Source organism: Carcharodon carcharias, chromosome 6 (assembly GCF_017639515.1).
Source record: "Carcharodon carcharias isolate sCarCar2 chromosome 6, sCarCar2.pri, whole genome shotgun sequence".
In the NCBI taxonomy this organism is placed as follows: Eukaryota; Metazoa; Chordata; class Chondrichthyes; order Lamniformes; family Lamnidae; genus Carcharodon; species Carcharodon carcharias.
This window is the reverse complement of record NC_054472.1, coordinates 120,453,774-120,474,462: the sequence shown is the minus strand read 5'-3', so window position 1 is coordinate 120,474,462 and position 20,689 is coordinate 120,453,774. Positions and strand designations below refer to the sequence as shown.

At 39.3% G+C, this 20,689-nt stretch overlaps 1 protein-coding gene across 1 annotated transcript in view; it reads left to right on the top strand.

The window, feature by feature from the left end:
• Positions 1–20,689, top strand: part of yes1 (YES proto-oncogene 1, Src family tyrosine kinase) — an 80,278-nt gene that overhangs the window by 31,699 nt on the left and 27,890 nt on the right. The window contains exon 2 of the mRNA XM_041189693.1: positions 5,883–6,155. Within this exon, the coding sequence (XP_041045627.1) occupies positions 5,891–6,155 (265 nt within the window). The 5' untranslated portion in view covers positions 5,883–5,890. The remainder of the gene's footprint in view (positions 1–5,882; positions 6,156–20,689) is intronic.

Below are 20,689 nucleotides of genomic sequence, written 5' to 3'. Positions count from 1 at the left end.
GTCAAGGGGTATGGGGAGAATGCGGGAGTATGGCATTAAAATAGAGGATCAGCCATTATCACATTGAATGGCAGAGCAGGCTCCTATTTTCTATGGTTCTGTCTTGGTAAGTTGAGGATTGTGCCTGATAAATTAAAAATGTTTTTATTTCACTTAGTGATAACGTTGCTAAGTTTGTTGTAGCTTGCTTACAGCTGAGGAAATTAGGTAGGGGTTAATTCTTGGTGCTGCAGCTTCAGAGCATTTTCTAAGTTCAGATGAAGAAATGCATGCATTATGACAATATGCTAAATCATGTAAAAGTAACTTGCTAGAAACCTCTCCCACTTACTACCAAATGGAAAACTGGCGTAAATAGCAAATACTTAACTCTTAGAATTAGTTAGATTCGATGGAATTTGTGTATTTTTAAAATTCATTCACGGGATGTGGGTGTCGCTGGCTCGGCCAGCATTTATCATCCATTCCTAATTGCCCTTGAGAAGGTGGTGGTGAGCTGCCTTCTTGAAGCACTGCAGTCCATGTGGTATAGATACACCCACAGTGCTGTTAGGGAGAGAGTTCCAGAATTTTGACCGAGTGACAGTGAAGGAACAGCAATATATTTCCAAGTCAAGATGGTGAGTGGCTTGGAGGGAACTTCTAGGTGGCAGTGTTCCCATGCTTGCCCTTCTAGATGCTAGTGGTTGTGAGTTTGGAAGGTGGAGCCTTGGAGAGTTCCTGCAGTGCATCTTGTAGATGGCACACACATTGCTGCCACTGAGCATTGGTGGTGGAGAGAGTGCATGTTTGTGGATGACGTGCCAACCAAGCAGGCTGCTTTTTCCTGGATGGCATCCAGTTCTTGAGTGTTGTTGGAACTGCACTCATCCAGGAAAGTGGAGAGTATTCCATCACTATCCTGACTGGTACCTTGTAGATGGTGGACAGGCTTTGGGGAGTCGGGAGGTGAGTTACTCATTGCAGGATTCCTAGCCATTGACCTGGTCTTGTAGTCTCAGGATTTATATGGCTAGTCCCGTTCAGCTTCTGGTCTATGGTAACAACCCCCCCCCCCCCCCCCCCCCCCCCCCCCCCCCCCCTCACCCAGGATGTTGATTGTGGAGGATTCAGTGGTGGTAATGCCATTGAATGTCAAGGTGCAATAGTTAGAATCTCTCTTGTTGGAGATAGTCATTGCCTGGCACTTGTGTGGCACAAGTTTCTTACCACTTGTCAGCCCTAGCCTGGATATTGTTCAAGTCTTTGCTGCATTCGTACATGGACTGCTTCAGTACCTGAAGAGTCACGAATGGTGCTGAACATCCCCACTTCTGATCTTATGATGGAAGGAAGATCACTGATGAAGCAGCTGAAGATGGCTGGACTGAGGGCATTACCCTGTGGAACTCCTGCAGTGATGTCCTGGAACTGAGATGATTGATCTCCAACAACCACAACCATCTTCCTTTGTGCTGGTTTGACTCCAACCAGCAGAGAGTTTTCCCCCGACTTACATTGCTTGGGCTCTTTGATGCCATACTCGGTCAAATGCTGCGTTGATGTCAAGGGCAGTCACTCTCACCTCACATCCAGAGTTCAGTCTTTTTGTCCATGTTTGAAACAAGGCTGTAATGAGGTCAGATTTATTAACATAATGTAAAACTCAGAAAATGCAGCCTAAAAGTATTCAAGCATCTGGATTTAATTAGGTTCTGTAAGTATATCAACTTCTGAAAAAGCCAACTGACCTTGCAAATAGCTGCTTGGTTTGTATTTGCTTTTTATTTACAATGTAGCAACAGTATCGTTATAGTTATAGGACAGTACAGAATGTTCATTGGTAATTGTTACTGTAATTTCCAATACTAAATTAAGTATTCAAAGTATAGCTTGCTGTAAAAATTAATTATTATTTCAGGGTCAGCATCTCATTCTTCTAGACCCACACCTGATTTTGGCATTTGAATCTTAATTCCTCTCCACCAAAAAGCCCTAAGTGTAGTAGATCCTGGTGTTGGTGGACTAGAAATAACCAAATTAAATGTTTGAAAAAATTACAATGTGTCATAATTGAAAATAATAAAACTAGTAAGCAATGAAGTACACATGTATGCAGATACTCATAATTAATAAAACCATATGCATAGAACAGAAATAACTAACCTTAACTGTTGGGAGTCAAATCGTCTTAAAAAAAAAGCAAAAAAAATTAATGAAATCATATTCGGGATTCCTTCAATTAGATTAGGAGAGCACTGGCTAAAAGATAGTTACCAATAGATTAACATAAATGCAGAGATAGTTAGTCCTGGAAGAAGCTATTCCCTTACCCTCTCTCTACCCTTATCCCTCCCCCTCAACTACCTGTATATTTGGAGGATAAGTAGCAGCACTGAAATTAATTTGAATTTAATTTAAACCTGTTTACCTGTCAATGGCTGACATTCTTTTAAATGAAGTGTTGTAACTACCAGAAGCTTTCTCCCTAGCCAAAAAAGGCATTGGAAAAGTGTTAGAGGAGGTGCAAAGATTTTTATCTGCAGACACATGGCACTTATTAGGAAGGACAATTGAGTATGTGTGTATGCTTATTTCGACAAATAGTCATATCAGTTGATGGCGTCAAATGGCGTTACAGGTAATGCTTCATTTTTACTTTCAGACCACCTCCAGCAATGCACCAAGTTGCAATTCTTTTAATACAGCTGCTGTTTTCCCAATCAAATATTACCAAACCAATTTGAAATGTGATGTTTTTAAGCTCTTTATCCCTTTGAATCCTAAATTGAGACCGTAGCTGGGGGTGACCTTTCTGTCAGCTGTTGTAGTTTGTAAGTGAAAGGAACCTACTTTGTGAATTTCGAACAGCTGACAGAAAAATGAGATGCCCATCCCAGCTGCCTGCAGCTGGTGAAACCCAGGTGAAAGTTAAATATACTTGGATGCTTTTCTCTGCAATCCTTTAAAAGAGGTGGGGGGGGTGCAGAGGGGGACTTCTGTTCTTTTAAGGGTGTTCCTGTCATCAGACAACAGGATGCATGGGTTTTACGCTTGCCCATGCTGAGAGGTAGTAATTGTGATGCAGCATTCTGTTCCCTCCCCTACCTTGCATTTTTTGCCATTTATTTTTCTTTATATGATACTGTTTAACTAGTAGAATAATCACAAATAAATTTCTTTCACAAGTGATTGACAACTTGGGAGAAAGTTAAAGTTTTCATTCTTACAATAGGGAAATATGATTTGAGAATATTTTAACGAGTTTGTCACAAATAGATTTATTTGTCTAAGTTTCAAGTATTTATATAGCAGACTTAGAAGTCATACATTGGTGCTACAACCTTTTAACCTTGCAATGGCTAGAAATCTTTTAATCAGTTGTGAAACTTTAACCTTTCTCTCACCTGACCTTGTGTTAGTGATCAGATATTAATGTTGGGGATTATTGAGTTTAAGACCCACTACAGAAATTGAGCTCATGAGAAAAGCAGCTTTCAAATTTTCTTTTGTGTCAGGCAAAGGTCAACAATCCTAGGAACCTACTTCTTTTCTCTAAAAGCTGATCTGAGTTACCCAAAGGAAAACAGTATGTTTTAATTGCTGAAAACTTATTTCATTGTTAAGCTGTCATGAAAATTGTGCTAGAAAGTCAACTAAAATAGAAAATTGAAAAATGTTGACCCTATAAATTTAATAGCTCCAAGGACCTCCTGAGTTCCACTTCTAGGATCCCAGCTTAAAATCATAAGGGCCCGCGTTTCATGGTCAGTGGCAAAATGACAGCACTTGCTGTTGAACTCAAAGAAAGCTGTGCACAAAGACCTGGCAATTTCTGGTTAGGATTCCACATTTCCAGACATTAATTTGAATCTGGCACCAGGTCAAGGGTGTCTTTAGGTATCTAGAAACAGTGATGTCATCGAGCAAGGATCCTAGATATGGAACTCAGAAGGACCTTGGAGCTATTAAATTTATAGGGTCATCGAGCAGGGTAAGTGGCCAATCACATTGAAGAATTCTCCTGGCAGCAAACCAGGAAATAAAATGCATCTATTTTTCTTCAATCTTTATAAATTTTACAGAATGTGAAACAAAGGTTCGGACACAACATAGTTAGCAACTTTTTTAAAAAAAATCCAATTCTGAAATTTTCATTATAAATGGAAAAATTGATGTTACACAAATATAAAATTACACTTTCCAAAGCCAGGGAGGTTATTCAGCAATAGTTATGACTTTGTATGCTTTTAAGAGCCCAGTTACATCTTATTAATGAAATGTAACCTTTTCGCAGGTTTATAACAGTGATATTGCACCAGAAAAAGGGAAGTTCTTATCAGTCCAGTTTCACTGTTTCTGAATATTATTTTCTCGGGTGGTTAGATACTTTGGTGTTGAGCATATGCTTTTGGGACTTCAGCTACGGCTTCCATGTGCAGATGTCAGAGCCAGCTGCTGCAGGCTGAACTCAAGAAAAACTGGAACTTAACTTACTGTAGGGCGTTTTTTAAAGTTAATGATTAACAACCTTTAACATATCGCTAATGTTTACATGTCAGTGCCATTCTGTGCTCTCAAAGGACGTGAGGAGTTAGTTCCTCACTTCTGATAATTAACAAGGATTATTTAATTTCCAGAGACATTTGCTGGCTGCGATCTGGTAACTGGGGGGAAATATCCCTTCTGAAACTTGGTTTCTGTGTCAGCTGATTTTAAAAATCTGATTTGGTGCTTGGCTCTAAAGATTAAAGAAGAGTTCTTCAGTAAATGGTAGAGTTTATAGAGATTTATGTTAAGTAGTCAATATGAGAGCCTAAAATAAAAACAAAGTGCTGGAAATACTCAGTAGATCTGGCAGCATCTGTGGGGAGAGAAACTGAGTTAACATTTCGAATTGAATGTGATTCCACTTTGGGAGCCGAAGAGGAGTCATATTTGACTTGAAACATTAAGATGCTGCTGAATATTCCTGCGTCTTCTGTTCTTATTTCAGATTTCCAGTGTCCATATTATTTTGCTTTTATTAATATGAAAGAGTCTATTAAATAAGTGTTAATCTCTGTTCAATGCTATGGTACATAACCAGCCTGCCCACTGTGTTAGCATTTGTCAGTCCAAGGTGGTCCAACCTTTTAAGAACAATGCTGGATACACATACCACAACCATTGATTGGGCTGCTTATGATTAAAAAATACTTTGAGGTCAGGGGTATCTGGTCAAGCATAAAGTCCAATCCCACCACCTGATTTTCTAATAAAACATTTCCGCACATATGGGAAAGTGTTTTTTCTCAACTGTTTTTGTGTGCATATCCTCCACCACCATCCAAAAAATCCTAACCTGCCATCACAAAAATCAGAAATCCTCATGTGCAGTGTGAATCCCACTATGCTTACAGAATCAAAATCTCTTTGCACAAAAATTTAAACCTCCCTACAGAAATTGGCTAGCTCCTTGGTTTTTTGCTCTTTGTTTCCTGACCGGATCTGATCCACCATCAGTGCTGTCCCCTCACCATTGCTCACTCTCACATTGATGTCTGTGTCTGCCATCGCTGCCTAAAATTTAAAAACTTGGAAACTTGAACCTCAGTACTTAAAACCTAAGGCATGACTGTCTAGTGAAGAACTACTTTTACTGTCCAACATTTAAATACTGTAAGTTTCATAATAGTATATTCCTTAGCCCAAATAATTAGTCTAATCTTTTCGAGGTTGCATTTCTTTATTGTAACTGCTGTGTAAACAGGGAAGTGCATTGCTTTTATCCCCAGGGTGAGTTTTCCTTTCTATAAATTTGTTGTATTTCTGTACTCTTGTTTTTGCTAAGACACTTGTGTTTTAAAATTGTATAGGTATTAGTTTTATAGTGCACACTAATACTTTTATCTTATTTGCAGCTTCAATCATGGGTTGCATAAAGAGCAAGGAGGACAAAGAGCCAGCTATGAAGTACAGACCAGGTGACACTACCGGAACTGTTGGTGCACATATTTCTCAGTATGGTCCTGATCCCAACCAACTAACACAGTCACCAGCACCAAAGGGACCGTCGGGTAATTTCAGCAAACATTCCATCACACCATTTGGTGGGTCAGCTGGCATGGCACCATTTGGAGGTGCTTCTTCATCGTTTACGATTGTGCCAAGCCAGTACACAAGTGGTGTTACAGGTGAGTTACGATTCCAACTTTTGAGCATGTGATCTGCCTTTCTACCTTGTCATTCTACAACTTGCAAACAGACTGCCATGCTACAGATGGACTTGGCATTACAAAAATGATTTTTTAAAGAATTAGGAAGATTTTTGCAAACTGCTGATGTGTTTTAAAGATGAATCTGTAGTGCTTGGGAGGTTGCCAAGGTCAGATGATAGTGCTTTGCATTTTTGGAAAAATTACCTTGTATCACTGAATAATAAAATTGAGTAACAAAACAAGAATATTTTGGACACATTAATGGTACATTAGTTGTGGAGTTCGGAAGGTTTATTTGGATAATCAAACCGTAAGTAATTGCTTGTTGCCTGTGAAGATGTATGTTTTTCTCTCGAGTTACACCCGTTACACTTTAGAGTAGGATGCAAACAAGTGCTCAGTTGCTAAAATTCCTTTGGAAGCGATTTTACACTTGCAAGATGATCGAACTCAGAGACACATTATTACCCATTTGAATTTTATTTTAAAAAGCCATAATAGTCCCAGCCTCATGTCTTTCACATTTAGGCATCACATCACTTGTAAAACAAGCAATGATTCCCATCTTAGTTTTTATTTTAACTTGTGTTTTTAAGATCTTGGCCAAGTTTTGCTTTTGACTTGAGCTTTAGTTGCCTCAGCTTTTACACCCTAACCAGAAGCATTATAGCTGCAGGTATAAATGTGATTAAAATATTGTTTATCCTCTTTGCTTGTTACAGTCAGAACATACTTTTCAGGCACAGTGACAAGTGGCAGTTGAGCAAAGTGCCAACTGTAACCATATGGTAACTTACACCAACACAATTTGTTTGGTCTATTCAGAGTGAATTCTTTGAGTGAATTCACCAGTATAAGACTCTCTATTCCAGCTTCATAGTACAAATGCACCACTTTCCTTCATTGTTTTGGTTTATTTTTCTTCTATTGTGGTTTTCTTCCATCTTGTACTCCCGCCCATGTCAAAGCCTGTTCCCTAAAATGGGCATGCACCATGCTTCCAGACCACTACATAGTAGTCATTAAGTATGTCCTCATTTGATTTACCTTTGCAATTTTTCCTCTATTGAGCACTCCCCTGGGCACCATTAGGAACCTTCCATGTGGAAGTAATGTTTTTGCTTATTTATTCTCTAAACATGGGTGATCCTTAGTTGCACTGAGAAGTAGGGCCATTTTTATGGACCTGCAGTCAGAAGTAGGTCTGACAGGGTAGGCTTGACAGTTTCTCTTCCCTGAAAAACATGAGCAAATCTGGTTTTTTTTTACAGTATATATGGTACTATGTAAAAACAAAAGGTTCCATATCACACTTTCCATGATGAGATTTGAACCCTTGGCTTCTGGGTTGATGCTGTACTATGGTCACTTATTTGCCATATCCACATCTTACCATTGTATGGCAAAGTATGTTGCAGCAGCATCAGCATTGCATAGCTGACCATGGCTCTTTAAATGCCATTTGTGGTAACAAATGACATAACTTTTAATGAAATAGGTGAACGAACCCATATTTGTTATACCAGTATATTGTTAATAAAACTTGCAGCTAAAAAAATGTGCTTTTGAATTATGTGACTATAGAAATGAGGGTGCTGCTGTTGTGCAAATAGTAATATCACTGCCCTCACAACTCCCCCACATCACAAATGTAGTGTAAATAAAGGCTGGGTTGATTGTGATGTTTTACTCAACTGTGTTTCACCTTGCTGGGTGTGCTAACGTTGACAATTACCATTATGACCGCACCACATTTCTTGTGCTGTGTGTATATTATAAATGGGTGCATTTTATTTGGATTGCTTCTATTTTGATTGCTTGTTTTATAAATTTACATTATATTTCATTCATTAACCTTAGCAAAAGTGAGCATAATCAAAACTATACACAGTAATCTCCCTTTCAATCGTAGTCATCTATTTTGGAGCTCCATTTTGGAGAAATTAGTTTTAAATTTATTTAAATGAAGAGTAAAATTGGAAGACCTAGTTTTAGTTGGTGGCCATTCAGTTAGATCATGTTGACTCTTCATGTGGTTTCAGGGTACTATGTTTCTTTTACATCTATAGTACAAAATTGGATAGGGACCAGTCTTGGTGCATGGGTTTTCTCCCAAAATACAGCAATCATGTTCATCTGTGGAGTTGTTTGGGGCTAATCATATTTCCTCCACAAAGTAACATCACCATCTTGTCTAGATGTTTTTAGAGACCTTAAAATAAGAAGTCACGTCATTCATAGCATTTATTCTACAGTTCTGCCTGAACATTTAAGTAGGTGAAATAAAACCACATTTAAGGTCGTTTTAAGAAATTTGACCCATTCTACTGCTGTTTTTATTGGGTGGTCTTCACCCCAACCACAACGTTAGTCTTTTCCAAGTTTGTTGTCTGCTCACACCAAAAAAATTTGCCTACATGATGGTGTATCTAACTAAAGTAGTAAATAGTTGTAAACAGTGTCCCAGCTTTAATCGCTGGCGGTAAGGGTACTACAATTGGCCTCAAAGCTCCTACTTCTGATCAGTATCCAATAATATTTGTTGGATGTGCACATTTAACAAGATCAGCTCCAGCTATAATGTGCTTTTTCCCTTTTCATTCTTTACCCACAGCCCAACCTTGGCATGTTGATTTATCCAGTTGTCTTTCACTTGGGCAAGATTCCAAAAGGCAATCTTATCAGTGGCCTGGATCATCTAGTCATGATATTGATTATCCAATTTAAAATGAATATGTTACCCTTGATATCATCAGAAAATATAGGTCAGTGTTTAAAACTGGCAAAGAAAGGAAGTAGGGGAAAATAAGAAAAAGTATTGACTCTATTAAACTCTGCTAACTTTGAAAACAAAAGACTAACAGAGTTTCTTACAGCTAGTTCTACTTGTAACTTCAACAAATAAAAAACTGAGTTAAAATGTTTTGGCAAAGTTTTACTTTCCAATAGGCACCAGCATTTTGGATCTGCTTTAATTTAGCGTAATTCAGTTCATATTTGCCTTCCTGCCAGTTTTAAAATTTCCATAGAATGTCATGGATGTCCAGCCACTGGGATTGATTCAAAGCAGCATTTGCTGGGTCATTCTACTTGTGCAGCAACCTTATCTTGAGGGAACATGCAGGGGATTCTACTCTGATATTTATTTGTAAGGCTTCCCACTCAGTGAATTTGCCCAGTGACTAAAGTGCCAAATCTAATCCTTGTGTGTAAGAATTGCTAGCTGAGAAAAGACTTTAGTTCATCTAGTTCTCCCCCCAAGGCATGATGCAGCAATAACAGCTCTTGACTACCTGTTCTATTTAGTTGATCTACAAGAAACTCATAAACCCCTCAGTGGTGGCAAGCTTTGGGAACTGTTGGTCTAAAGTCACCTGTTGTGTATCAAGTTGCTCATATACAGCTTCCCAAAATGTTATGCTTTAGGAACTGTGCCTGTGCTGCCTGATATTTAATTATGTGAGAGAATAACCCAGGGGTTAACCTGAACTACGTACTCCATCTTTTGCACATATCATCACATGTATACTTTCAAATGTTCAGTATGCAGAAGGCTAGTGAGATGAGACCTGATGCAAATAGTTAAGTTGCTTTATCTTACTGCAAGTGAGTATGCAAAGATATTGTTAAAGCAAATCCCATTTTATTCCTTCAATTCTGTTCTCTTTTTGGAAAATATGATAAACTGCGCACCCTGTCTTTGTGTGCTAACTGACTTGTTTTTGGTGTTACTTTTCTTTCTCTAGAACTGCTAACTTCAAAAAACCTACCTTTTATTTTAGCTTACACAATCTCCCATTTTAAAACCTCACTACCTGTCCATTTGTCTCTTTTTCTCCTATATTCTTGAGTATTCACAGGAAGTGGAAGGGTGGGGCCTCCGACTCCTTCCCTGTTCAGATATTCGCCAGTAGGCTTGTCAACCAAACAGACTACCTCCTCTTCCAAGAGTATATTCTCAGCAGCCATCCTGGGTTCACATGAATGGAATTATCCCTACTGTAACAGGTGTGTTTTTTGTTAGGCCATCAAACAATGAGTTATTTAATGTTCCCAGTCATTTTGGACATTAATAAGGGTAGTTGACTCACTAATACATTAAACCTTGCTGTCTCTTTTGCAGCCTGTTTTTTTTAAATAAACCTCTTTTTTTTAAAAAGGAACAAATGTTGATTATTCCAAATCCTCTGAGGGAAACAAAATAATCAAAAATCTCAAAACATGATGAACTGCTAAAACAACATCCCTCGGCTACAGATGTGACATCATTGTGGTTCCTTTTCCTGATCACTATCTTGCATCCTGTCCTGGAAGCTCATTTGTGGTTGTTAGGTGAAGGGTTAGGCTTTTGTATGCTCAAAGCCAGAAAGGTTGCTTACACACAATGTTGAAGTTAATATAAATAATGGCCATTTGGATCTACATAACTAAACACCAGCAAACTGCAGCTTTTTTCCCTCCTTCCAAAGTTTCCTTTAAGCCGAAATTACTGTGCCACCTTCATCTTTCCTAAAACCCATTGCTCCACACTTGTTTTCACAATGGAATATTTTTTACATTAGATCACTGTAGAAGTGCAATTTACTGATTGGTTGTGGGGCCAAACTCCAGCTTTCAAGAAAAGAGGTAATTGGAAAAAGAAACATCTGTAAAGCAGCAATCAGGAACAATCTGCATACTTTCACTCAGGATTACCATGGAGTTGAGGACAACTGTAGGCTGGAAATGATAAGTCATCATGCTTCCACTGCTGCTTTTTATACTGTTGTGTTGCTTCTGGTTAGTATAAAAAGGTCAAAGAAATGAGCGAATATTGGATTAGCTACTGTTGGCATGGTCTTCTTTCTTTAAAAGACTTAGCCTCCACATACTTGCTTCCCTCGCCCCTTTCCTTTGTTAAATTATTCTTCAGTATATTCCTATTTAATTCCTGTCTTCTGGAACTAAAGAAGGAAGAGTGTAATTCAGAATGAAGCCTCATGTATAGCACAGTGTAAAGTCAACTGACCAACATAACAGCACACTGATGCAAACTTGAAACAGGATATAGTGTCCTTCTGCAATCATCCCTTCATGGCATGCACACATTGTTGGTTATTTCTTTTGCAAGGAGTGTGGAAGAGCAGCTTTGTAGCATGTGATGAATATCTTTAAGATTTGGAATGTTAGAGTGCCTTTTAAAGCATTTTATTCTGCTGATAGATTAATCAGAGTATTCTATATAACTATCTATTAATTGAATGTAAATATGCACAGTATTCAAACTTGAAAACAAGTTCAGAAAGTATGATAAAGATGTGGCTTTTTATTCCATGAAATTTAATGGAAACCACTCAGCAAGAAGGCATCTTAATCATGTTGCTTGTTCTAAAGAGACATCTTGGCTCGCTCTCCCCTCTCATTCTAACTTCAAAGATCTCAATTTTAAAAAACTCTCAGCATTGCTCCTTTTATTTTACCAATATACCAACTTCAAATTTTATCTTCAGCTCTTTTGATACTGCATTCTCTGATCTTGACAGTGTTTGTCTTAACATCCACAGGTTAAGAGCAGAAGTAGACCATATGGCCCCTTGAGCCTTTTCCAGAAGTGAATATAATCATGGCTGAAAGTTGTGTGCCTCTAGACTCACCTTTATCTTTTTCTCCTGGATAATTTGTTCATATTCATCCTACTCATGAGTGACAAGCTCTTTCTACCTCCAGACTGCTATTGCATTCTAAAGTCATGAAAACTATTTTGATCTTTCAGTTTAGCCACCATCTTGAAAACTCTGGTGCAATCTTTATTAGTACCATGAGTGATCAGTTTCCTCAAAAGAGTGCACATTCAATGAGTTCACTGAAGAAATTGCAAATTACCTCTGGCTTCTTGCAAAACTCATTGGTGCGAAATAACACCTTCATGGATTCGAAAATAACATCACCTTGAAAATAGGCAAGGCATGTACCTTCAGATTACAAACTTGTAAATCTTGCTTCAATTGTGCGGAAAAAATTGCGATCACGTGGGGAAGACCAAACCTTAAAGAAAACTGGATGGGCTCAGATGGGACAAGACACTTATGACCAAGTTACTAGGATCCTTTTGAAGCAGTTGCTTATTGGTGGATAAGGATCAAGCAGTGGATGTTACCTGTTTATATTTCAGGAAGGTGTTTGGCATTGTCAAATATAATATGACTGATTCACAGAATGTGGTCTTATGGAAGGGATAGCAAAATATCAGGTTAGATTCATGTATGGCTGCTCTTGTTCCTATTTCTTATGGCTGAAAGACAGACTGCTAAAACATCAAGTAATGTCTGAACAGAAAGGACCGCCAATGAAGGTGTCAGGGCATGTTGAGAGAGCAGTTAATAAAGCATATAGTATCTTAGGCTTTATTAATAGGAGCATTGAGTACAAGAGTAATGCTGTCATGTTGAATTTGTATAAGAATTTGTATAAGATAGTTAGGCCTCATCTTGAGTACCGCGTCCATTTCTGGGCGTCATACATTAGATAGAGTACAGAGGAGGTTCACAAGATTCCAGGGATAAAGAACTGTAGCTATGAGAATAGATTGGAGAGGTTGGACTCTTTTCCTTGGAGACAGGAAGGCTGAGAGGAGACCTTATAGAGGTATTCGAGACCCTTAAGGCCATGGACAGGGTAGATAGTGCGAAACTGTTTCCCACTCAAGAACATCAAGAACTAGAGGGCACAGATTGAAAATGATTGGCAAAAAGAAGTAATAATGATGTGAGGAAAAAAAAATTCACCCAGCAAGCGGTTGGAGTCTAGAACGAACTTCCTGGGAAGGTAGTGGTAGGTTCAAGCAAGATATTCAAAAGGGAATTAGATTGTTATCTGAAAAGAATGAATGTGCAAGGTTACAGGGATACGGCAGGGGAGTGGGACTACGTAGAATGCTCTTCGAGAGCCAGTGCAAACTTAATGGGCTCAATGGCCTCCTTCACTGTAAAGATTCTGTGATGTAATATCCCACAGGGATCAGTGTTGGGCCTGCTGCTGTTGCTGACTTTTATAGATTACTTGAAAGGCAGAAAACTATTTGTTGTGTCTCGAGATTGCATATGGCATCAATTTGGGTGTAGTGGCCAGTCAAGCCAAAATACTGTAATTCAAAAGGGATGGAGACCGGTTAGGTCATTGGACAAGGAGCTAGCAGTCAGAGGTCATCACAGTGAGTGTAAGTCAGACATTAGGTAGAAGACGATGACTTTGGAGTGAAGCAAATTACTGCTTCAGATAACAGCAAGAAAGATTATAAGTCATTCAAACCATTAGTTTCTGTGGTGAAGAAGCAAATAAAATGTTGGAATTTATAGCTAAGGTTGAAACTTTGTCAAAGAAGCTAATTTTGATGTATCTGACCTTAATGAAGCTGTCCTTAGAGAACTGTGTTCAGTTTTACTCTCAGAATTTTTGGAAGATGTCCGGAGTAGAGCGTTGAGGATGATTCCTGAACATTGGGGACTAAATTATGAGAAAACATTGTCTGTCACGAGAACTTACTGTCTTGGAAAGTATGGAAGGACTGACTTGATGCAGGTCTTAACATTTTCACAAGATAAGTCTTTTGCCAGGGTTTGAGGAGCAATGAACAGTCGCTAACATTAACAATATTAAAATAGAAAATATGGACAACCTTTTTCCCCACAAGAGTATATTGGAATTATGGCATAGATTACTAATTGGTTTGATGGAGCAGAAAACCATTGCAATTTTTTAAACGTTTATATGGACTACTGTTAGGAAAGGGAACTCAGAGCTTTTTGATGCAGAATCAATGTAAACAAACTGGAGATTGGTCTTCTCTATGTTTGATTTCAGCTTGTCTGCCCCAGAAGTGACTTTTTTGCCTGCTCTCTGCTCTTAAAAATCATTTGCCAGCATCTTGGACAAGATTTGTTACCATTTGTAAATATGTAGTATCATTATATGGCTTCTCAAACAATGTTCATGGTTACAAGCGCAGTGTGGATGCATTCCTTCCAAATGTAGACTTCCCTTTTTATTTGTTTTTCCCACCCATCCCCCTTTCACTCTGTGCTTGGTTAAAACTAATCATATCTCCACATTTCCCAGTTCTGATGAAAGGTTATCGACCTGAGACATTAACTCTGTTTCTTTCTCCACCGATGCTGGCAGACCTAAGTATTTCCAACATTTTTTGTTTTGATGCTCACAAGAATTAAGAGCAGAAGTAGGCTATTTGGCCCATCAAGCCTGCTCCGCCATTTGATAAGATCATGGCTAATTGTGGCCTCAGCTGCACTTCCTGTCTGTGCCCCTTGACCACCTTGTTGATCAAAAATCTATCAAATTCAGCCTTGAATATATTCAATAACCTAGCTTCCACTGCTTACTGATGAAGAGAATTGCACAGACTAACAACCCTTTGAGAGAAAAACCTTTCCTGATCTCAGACTTAAATTGGACACCCCTAATTTTTAAACTGTGTTACCCTAGTTCTAAACTCCCCACAAGGAGAAACATTAGGAAGGCGGTAGCATAGTGGCATTGTCACTGAACTGGTATTCCAGAGACCCAGGTTAATGCTCTAGGGATCTGGTTTCAAATCCCACAATGGCAGATAGTGAAATTTGAATCCAATAAAGAAAAATCTGGAATTAAAAGTCTGATGACCACAAACCATTGCTGATTGTTGTTAAAAACCCATCTGGTTCACTAATGTCCTTTAGGGAAGGAAATCTGCTGTCCTTACGTGGTCTGGCCTATGTGTGACTCCAGAACCACAGCAATGTCGTTCTCTTAAATACCCTCTGAACAAGGGCAATTAGGGATGGGCCATAAATACTGGCCTACCCAGCAATGAACAAATGTTTTAAAATCCTGTCAAGTCCCCTCAGGATCTTGTATGTTTCAATTTTCTCATAAGATCACCCCTTCATCCTAGGAATCAGTTGAGTGAACCTTCTCTGAACTGCTTCTGATGCAAATATATCCTTTCTTAAGTGGAGAGACTTGTTTTATTCATTTATGGAATGTGGGCGTCACTGGCTAGGCCAGCATTTATTGCCCATCCCTAATTGCCCTTGTTCAGAGGGCATTTAAGAGTAAACCACATTGCTGTGGGTCTGGTGTCACATGGTAACGCATTAGGCTACCGTGGGTAGGTGGTGGTGAGCATATTAGTGAACCAGATGGGTTTTTTAAACAACAATTGGCAATGGTTTCATGGTCTGGTTTAATTCCAGATTTTTATTCAATTCAAATTTTACCATTTCTGGTGGTGGGATTCGAACTCGGGTCCCCGGAGCATTACCCTGGGTCTCTGGAATACTAGTCCGGTAGCAATAGCCCTATGTCACCGCCTTCCCTGCAGATGTAGTCTCACTAAGACCCTGTACAACTGTAGCAATTTTTTTTTATTCTTTCAAGGGATGGGTGTGTCGCTGGCTAGGTCAGCATTTGTTGCCCATTACAAATTGCCCTTGGGAAGATGGTGGTGAGCCGCCTCCCCTGCAGTCTATGTGGTGTAAGTACATTCAGTGCTGTAAGGAAGGGGGTTTCAAGATTTTTACCCAGCAACAGTGAAGGAATGGTGATATATTTTCAAGTCAGGATGGTATGTTTCTTGGTGGATAACTTGCAGGTGGTGGTGTTCCCTTGCATCTGCTGCAATTGTCCTTGTAGGTGGTTTAGGTTGCGGGTTTGGAAGATGCTATCGAAGGATCCTTGGTGAGTTGCTATATTGCATCTTGTAGATGGTACACATTGCTGCCACTGTGTGTTGGTAGTAAACAGATGAAAGCTTAAGGTGATGGATGGGGTACCAATCAAGCAGGCTACTTTGTCCTGGATGATGTTGTGATTCTTGAGTGTTGTTGGAGCTGCACAAATCCAGGCAAGTGGAAAGCATTCCATTACACTCCTGACTTTTGTCTTGTAAATGGTGGACAGGCTTTTCGGAGTTGGGAGGTGAGTTGCTGCAGAATTCCCAGCCTCTGACCTGCTCTTGTAGCCACAGTATTTATGTGGCTGGTCCAGTTCAGTTTATGGTCAATGGTAACTCTCAGGATGTTGATAGTGGGAGATTCAACAATGGTAATACAGTTGAGTGACAAGGAAGAAGTTTGAATTCTCTCTTGCTGGAGATGGTCATTGCCCGGAAATTGTGTGCCATGAATGTAACTTGCCACTTATCAGTCCAAGCTGAACATTGCCTAGGTCTTGCTGAATATGGATTTGGACTGCTTCAGTATCTGAGGAGTCAAGAATGGTGTTGAATGTTGTACAGTCATCAGCGAACATCCCTGCTTCTGACCAGATAGAGGGAAGGCCATTGAAGCAACTGAAGATGGTTGGGTCTTGGACACTACCCTGAAGAACCCCTGCTCTGATTTCCTGGGACTGAGATGATTGACCTCCAACATCCACAACCAGCTTCCTTTGTGCTAGGTATGACTCCAGTTTTGCTGGGGCTTCTTGATGCCACACTCGGCCAAATGCAGCCTTGATGTCAAGGGCAATCACTCTCACCTCACCCCTTGAGTTCAGCTCTTTTCTCCATGTTTGGACCAAGGCTGTAATGAGGTCAGGAGCTGTGGCCCTGGCGAATCCTAAACAGAGCATCAGTGAGTGGAGTATTGCTGAGTGTCACTTGATAGTGCTGTCGGTGACAAATTGCATCGCTTTGCTGATGGTCAAGAATAGACTGGGGCAGCAGTTGGCCAGGTTGGATTTGATTTGTCCTGCTTTTTTGTGTACATGACATACCTAGGCAATTTTCCACATTGCTGGGTAGATACATGTGTTGTAGCTGTACCGGAGTAGCTTCGCTATGGTCACAGCTAGTTCTGGAGCACAAGTCTTGGTACTTTTGCTAGAATGTTGTCAGGGCCCATAGCTTTTGCAGTTTCCAGTGCCTTCAGCCATTTCCTGATATCATGTGAAGTGAATTGAATTGGCTGAAGCCTGTGACATCTGTAAGATAGGATCCTTAAGAGGAGGCTGATATGGATCATCTACTCAGCACTTCTGGCTATGGATAGTTCTACTTTTATCATCCATTCACCTTGCAATAAAAGAGAACTTTCCATTTGCCTTCCTAATCATTTGCTGTAGCTACAAACTAACTTTTAGTGATTCATGTACCAGGACACCCAGATCCCTCTGTACTGTTGAGCTCTGCAGCCTTTCTCCATGTAAACAGGATACTCATTTTCTATTCTTACCCCCAAAGTGGACAAGTTTACATTTTCCCGCACTATATTCCATCTGCAAAATTTTTGCCCACTCAACTTATCTAAATTCCTTTTGTATACTCTTTATGTCCTCTTGGTAACTTACTTACCTATCTATCTTTGATAGCAAATTTAGCTACCATACATTTGGTGCCTTCGTCCAAGTCATTGATATAGTTTATAAATAATTGAGGCCGCAGCACTGATCCCTGTAGCACTCCACTAGTTATGGCTTGCCAACCTTGAAGTGATCCATTTATCCCTGCTCTTATTTCCTGTTAGCTAACCAAACCTCTGCCCATGCTTATAGGTTACCTCCTACAGCATGAACTCTTATTCTGTATAGTGACTTTTGATGTGGCACCTTATCGAATGCTTTTTGGAAATCCAAATACACTGTATCTACTGGTTTCCCTTCATCCACCCTACATGTTACATCCTAAATGAAATTTAATCAATTGGTCAAACGCAGTTTCCCTTTCACAAAACCATGTGGACTGTGCCTGATTGTATTAAGATTTTCTAAATGTCCTGCTAGTACCTCCGTAATAATGGATTCTCGCATTTTCCTTACGACAAATGTTAGGTTAACTGGCATATAGTTTCCTGCTTTCTGTCCCCCTCCTTTCTTGAATAGAGGTGTTACATTTGTGATTTTCCAGTCCGCTGGGGCCTTTCCAGAATCTAGGGAATTTTGGAAGATCGTGAAGAATGCATCTGCTGCTACTTTTAAGGCCCTAGGATACAGGCCAATCAGACCCAGGGAACTTGTCAGTCTTTAGTTCTAATAGTTTTTTTCAGTACCTTTTCCCTCATGATTGTGATTGTTTTACGTTCCTCCCTCTCTTTTACCTTTTATCTTCAAGTATTCTTGTGATTTTTTGTGACACACAATACCTGTTCAACACTTCTGCCATTTCTTTGTTTCCCATTATGAATTACCCAATCTTAGCCTCTAGGGCACCAATGCTCACTATTGTTACTCTTTTCCTTTTTAAATATTTTGTAGAAATTCTTACTGCCTTTTTTATGTTTCTCTCATAATCTAATTTTTAGGCATTCTTTGCTGTTTTCTAAAATCTATGCATCTTCTGACCTATCACTAATCTTTGCAGTTTTGTACACTTTTTTCTTTCAATTTGATACTATCCTTAACTTTCTTGGTTAATCACAGGTGGGTGCATTCTTGTCATCGTCTTCAGTTCTCAATGGAATGTATCTTTGCTGAGACTTATGAAATATCTCAAATGCCTGCCACTTTTTCTCCACTGTCTTAACTTTTAACCTATTTACCCAATTCACTTTAATTAACTCTGCCTTCACAACCCTGTAATTACCTTTATTTAAGCTAAAGACATTATTCTTAGACTCTCACTAATCTTCATAACTGAATATGAAATGCTATCATGTTATGATCATTGTTGTCTAGAGGCTACTTCACTATGAGGTCACTAATTAATGCTGTCTGATTGTACATTACCAGGTTTAAAATAGCCTGCTCCTTGGTTAGCACTAAAGTGTACTACTCCAAGAAATTAGCCCGATTATACTCCATGAGCTCATTTTCCGAGCTATCTTTCATGACCATCTTATTTCCACTGAAATCACTGCACTGGGCAGTGGTTCATAGTTCACTCTGTAGATTCATTTTTACTTACTAAGTCAGAGCTTTCCCAAGACACTCTCCTTTCTCACTCAATTCCCTATCCTATTCTCCTCCTTTAAAGACTTAATTTTCCACTTCTCACCCAGCTCTATCCACTTTTTGGTTATGATTCCACTGTAGATTCAATAATGATTTTAAACTTTTACATCTTTATTGCTCACAACCTTCATTTCCCTCTACAGTTGTTGAATTAGAGTTTCTGGGCCTTTCCCATCCTCTTCTGAAGCAGTCAAAATCTTCCAATTTTTCAGCCACAGTTTCTTCATGTCTTGCAATTTTAACCACTAGATACCATCTGTAACTCCTTGTTGGCTTCACCGTTAACCTTGCTTAATCTTCCAGTATTCTCAGCTTCATTATCTACATTGAAATCCCACACCCCTATTTCTAAAGCTGTTTCCTTTGTCGTCTGAAACATTTTCCTCCTCAAACTTCTTAATTGCCTGTGAAGCCCAGGTCTATCCACTTTAATATCACTCCCATGTCTAGGAGGCTGTTGTCATTTCTATGCCTCTGATGTCAGCCAGGGAGATTGGTGAAACCATGATCTCGTGCTGAGACAGAAATGTAACCCTGCCACTGTTTGACTCTGCATTCTGCTTCCTCCTCTACATCCAATTCATTACTTAATGGTTTCCCCCTCAAAGTCTGACACCTCTGCCCAATCTCTCCCATCTACTTCTGGAACCCTACTCCCCCTTCTTCACCCCAAGCTTGACTTCTTCAAAGTCAGTGTAAATGACCATTCCAAATCAACCCTAGACAAGTTTATATTCCTTACTGCTGTCATCCCAAATCTCCCAATGCTCCAGCACATTGATTTGAAAATTCTAATCTTTGTTTCAAAGCACACTTGATACCTTGGCTCATCTTATCTTAGTGATCATGGTCTTACAGCCATACATGGACCCATCAATCTTCTAACACTGGATTTGTCATCTCTTTTCCCAGTTCGTCATTGGCAGTCTCATCTTCAGATTGAACTTTGAATTCTCTACCCACTTTCCTCTACTTTGTCATCTACCTCTCTGATTGCAAACTCTACATGAAATCCTTCTCCTCACCCTAGCCTCTCAAATTTATCTACCCTTTCAACACACTCAGCCACCATATTCCAATCATCTTTATTGTAACTTAAAAGATGTCCTATGCATGTGAGAAGTGCATCTTTGTATACACACTTCGTCTTCCTTAAATCCTTACAGTTGATTTAGAGATCACTGCAGTCTTCTACTGTAACTTATTTCTTCCTAAAACCAGAGCTCCTTACTGCTAATTTCTCATTATGGTGCAATCTTAAAGCTTCTAAAACTCAGATTTGGTGTCACCTAGTCACAGCTATCTAAATTACCTTTTAGTTTTTTTCAACCTTAGCCCTTGCTCTTTTAGCTTTGTCTCTTCAAATTACTACTTAGTATAAACATTTATAAAACTATTATTTCAATATGCAACAATTAAGCATTCTGCAGTTTGTAAATCATATGTATCCTTAGTGTTTCACTCATAAATCTGGTGTAAGTGAAGTTGCTTAAATTGAGAATGATATCTATACTACACAGCTGAGGGTCTCTAGTTTCATATGCTAACCGAAACTATGTTTCATAATTAGCTGCTGTCAGTGGGGGAGC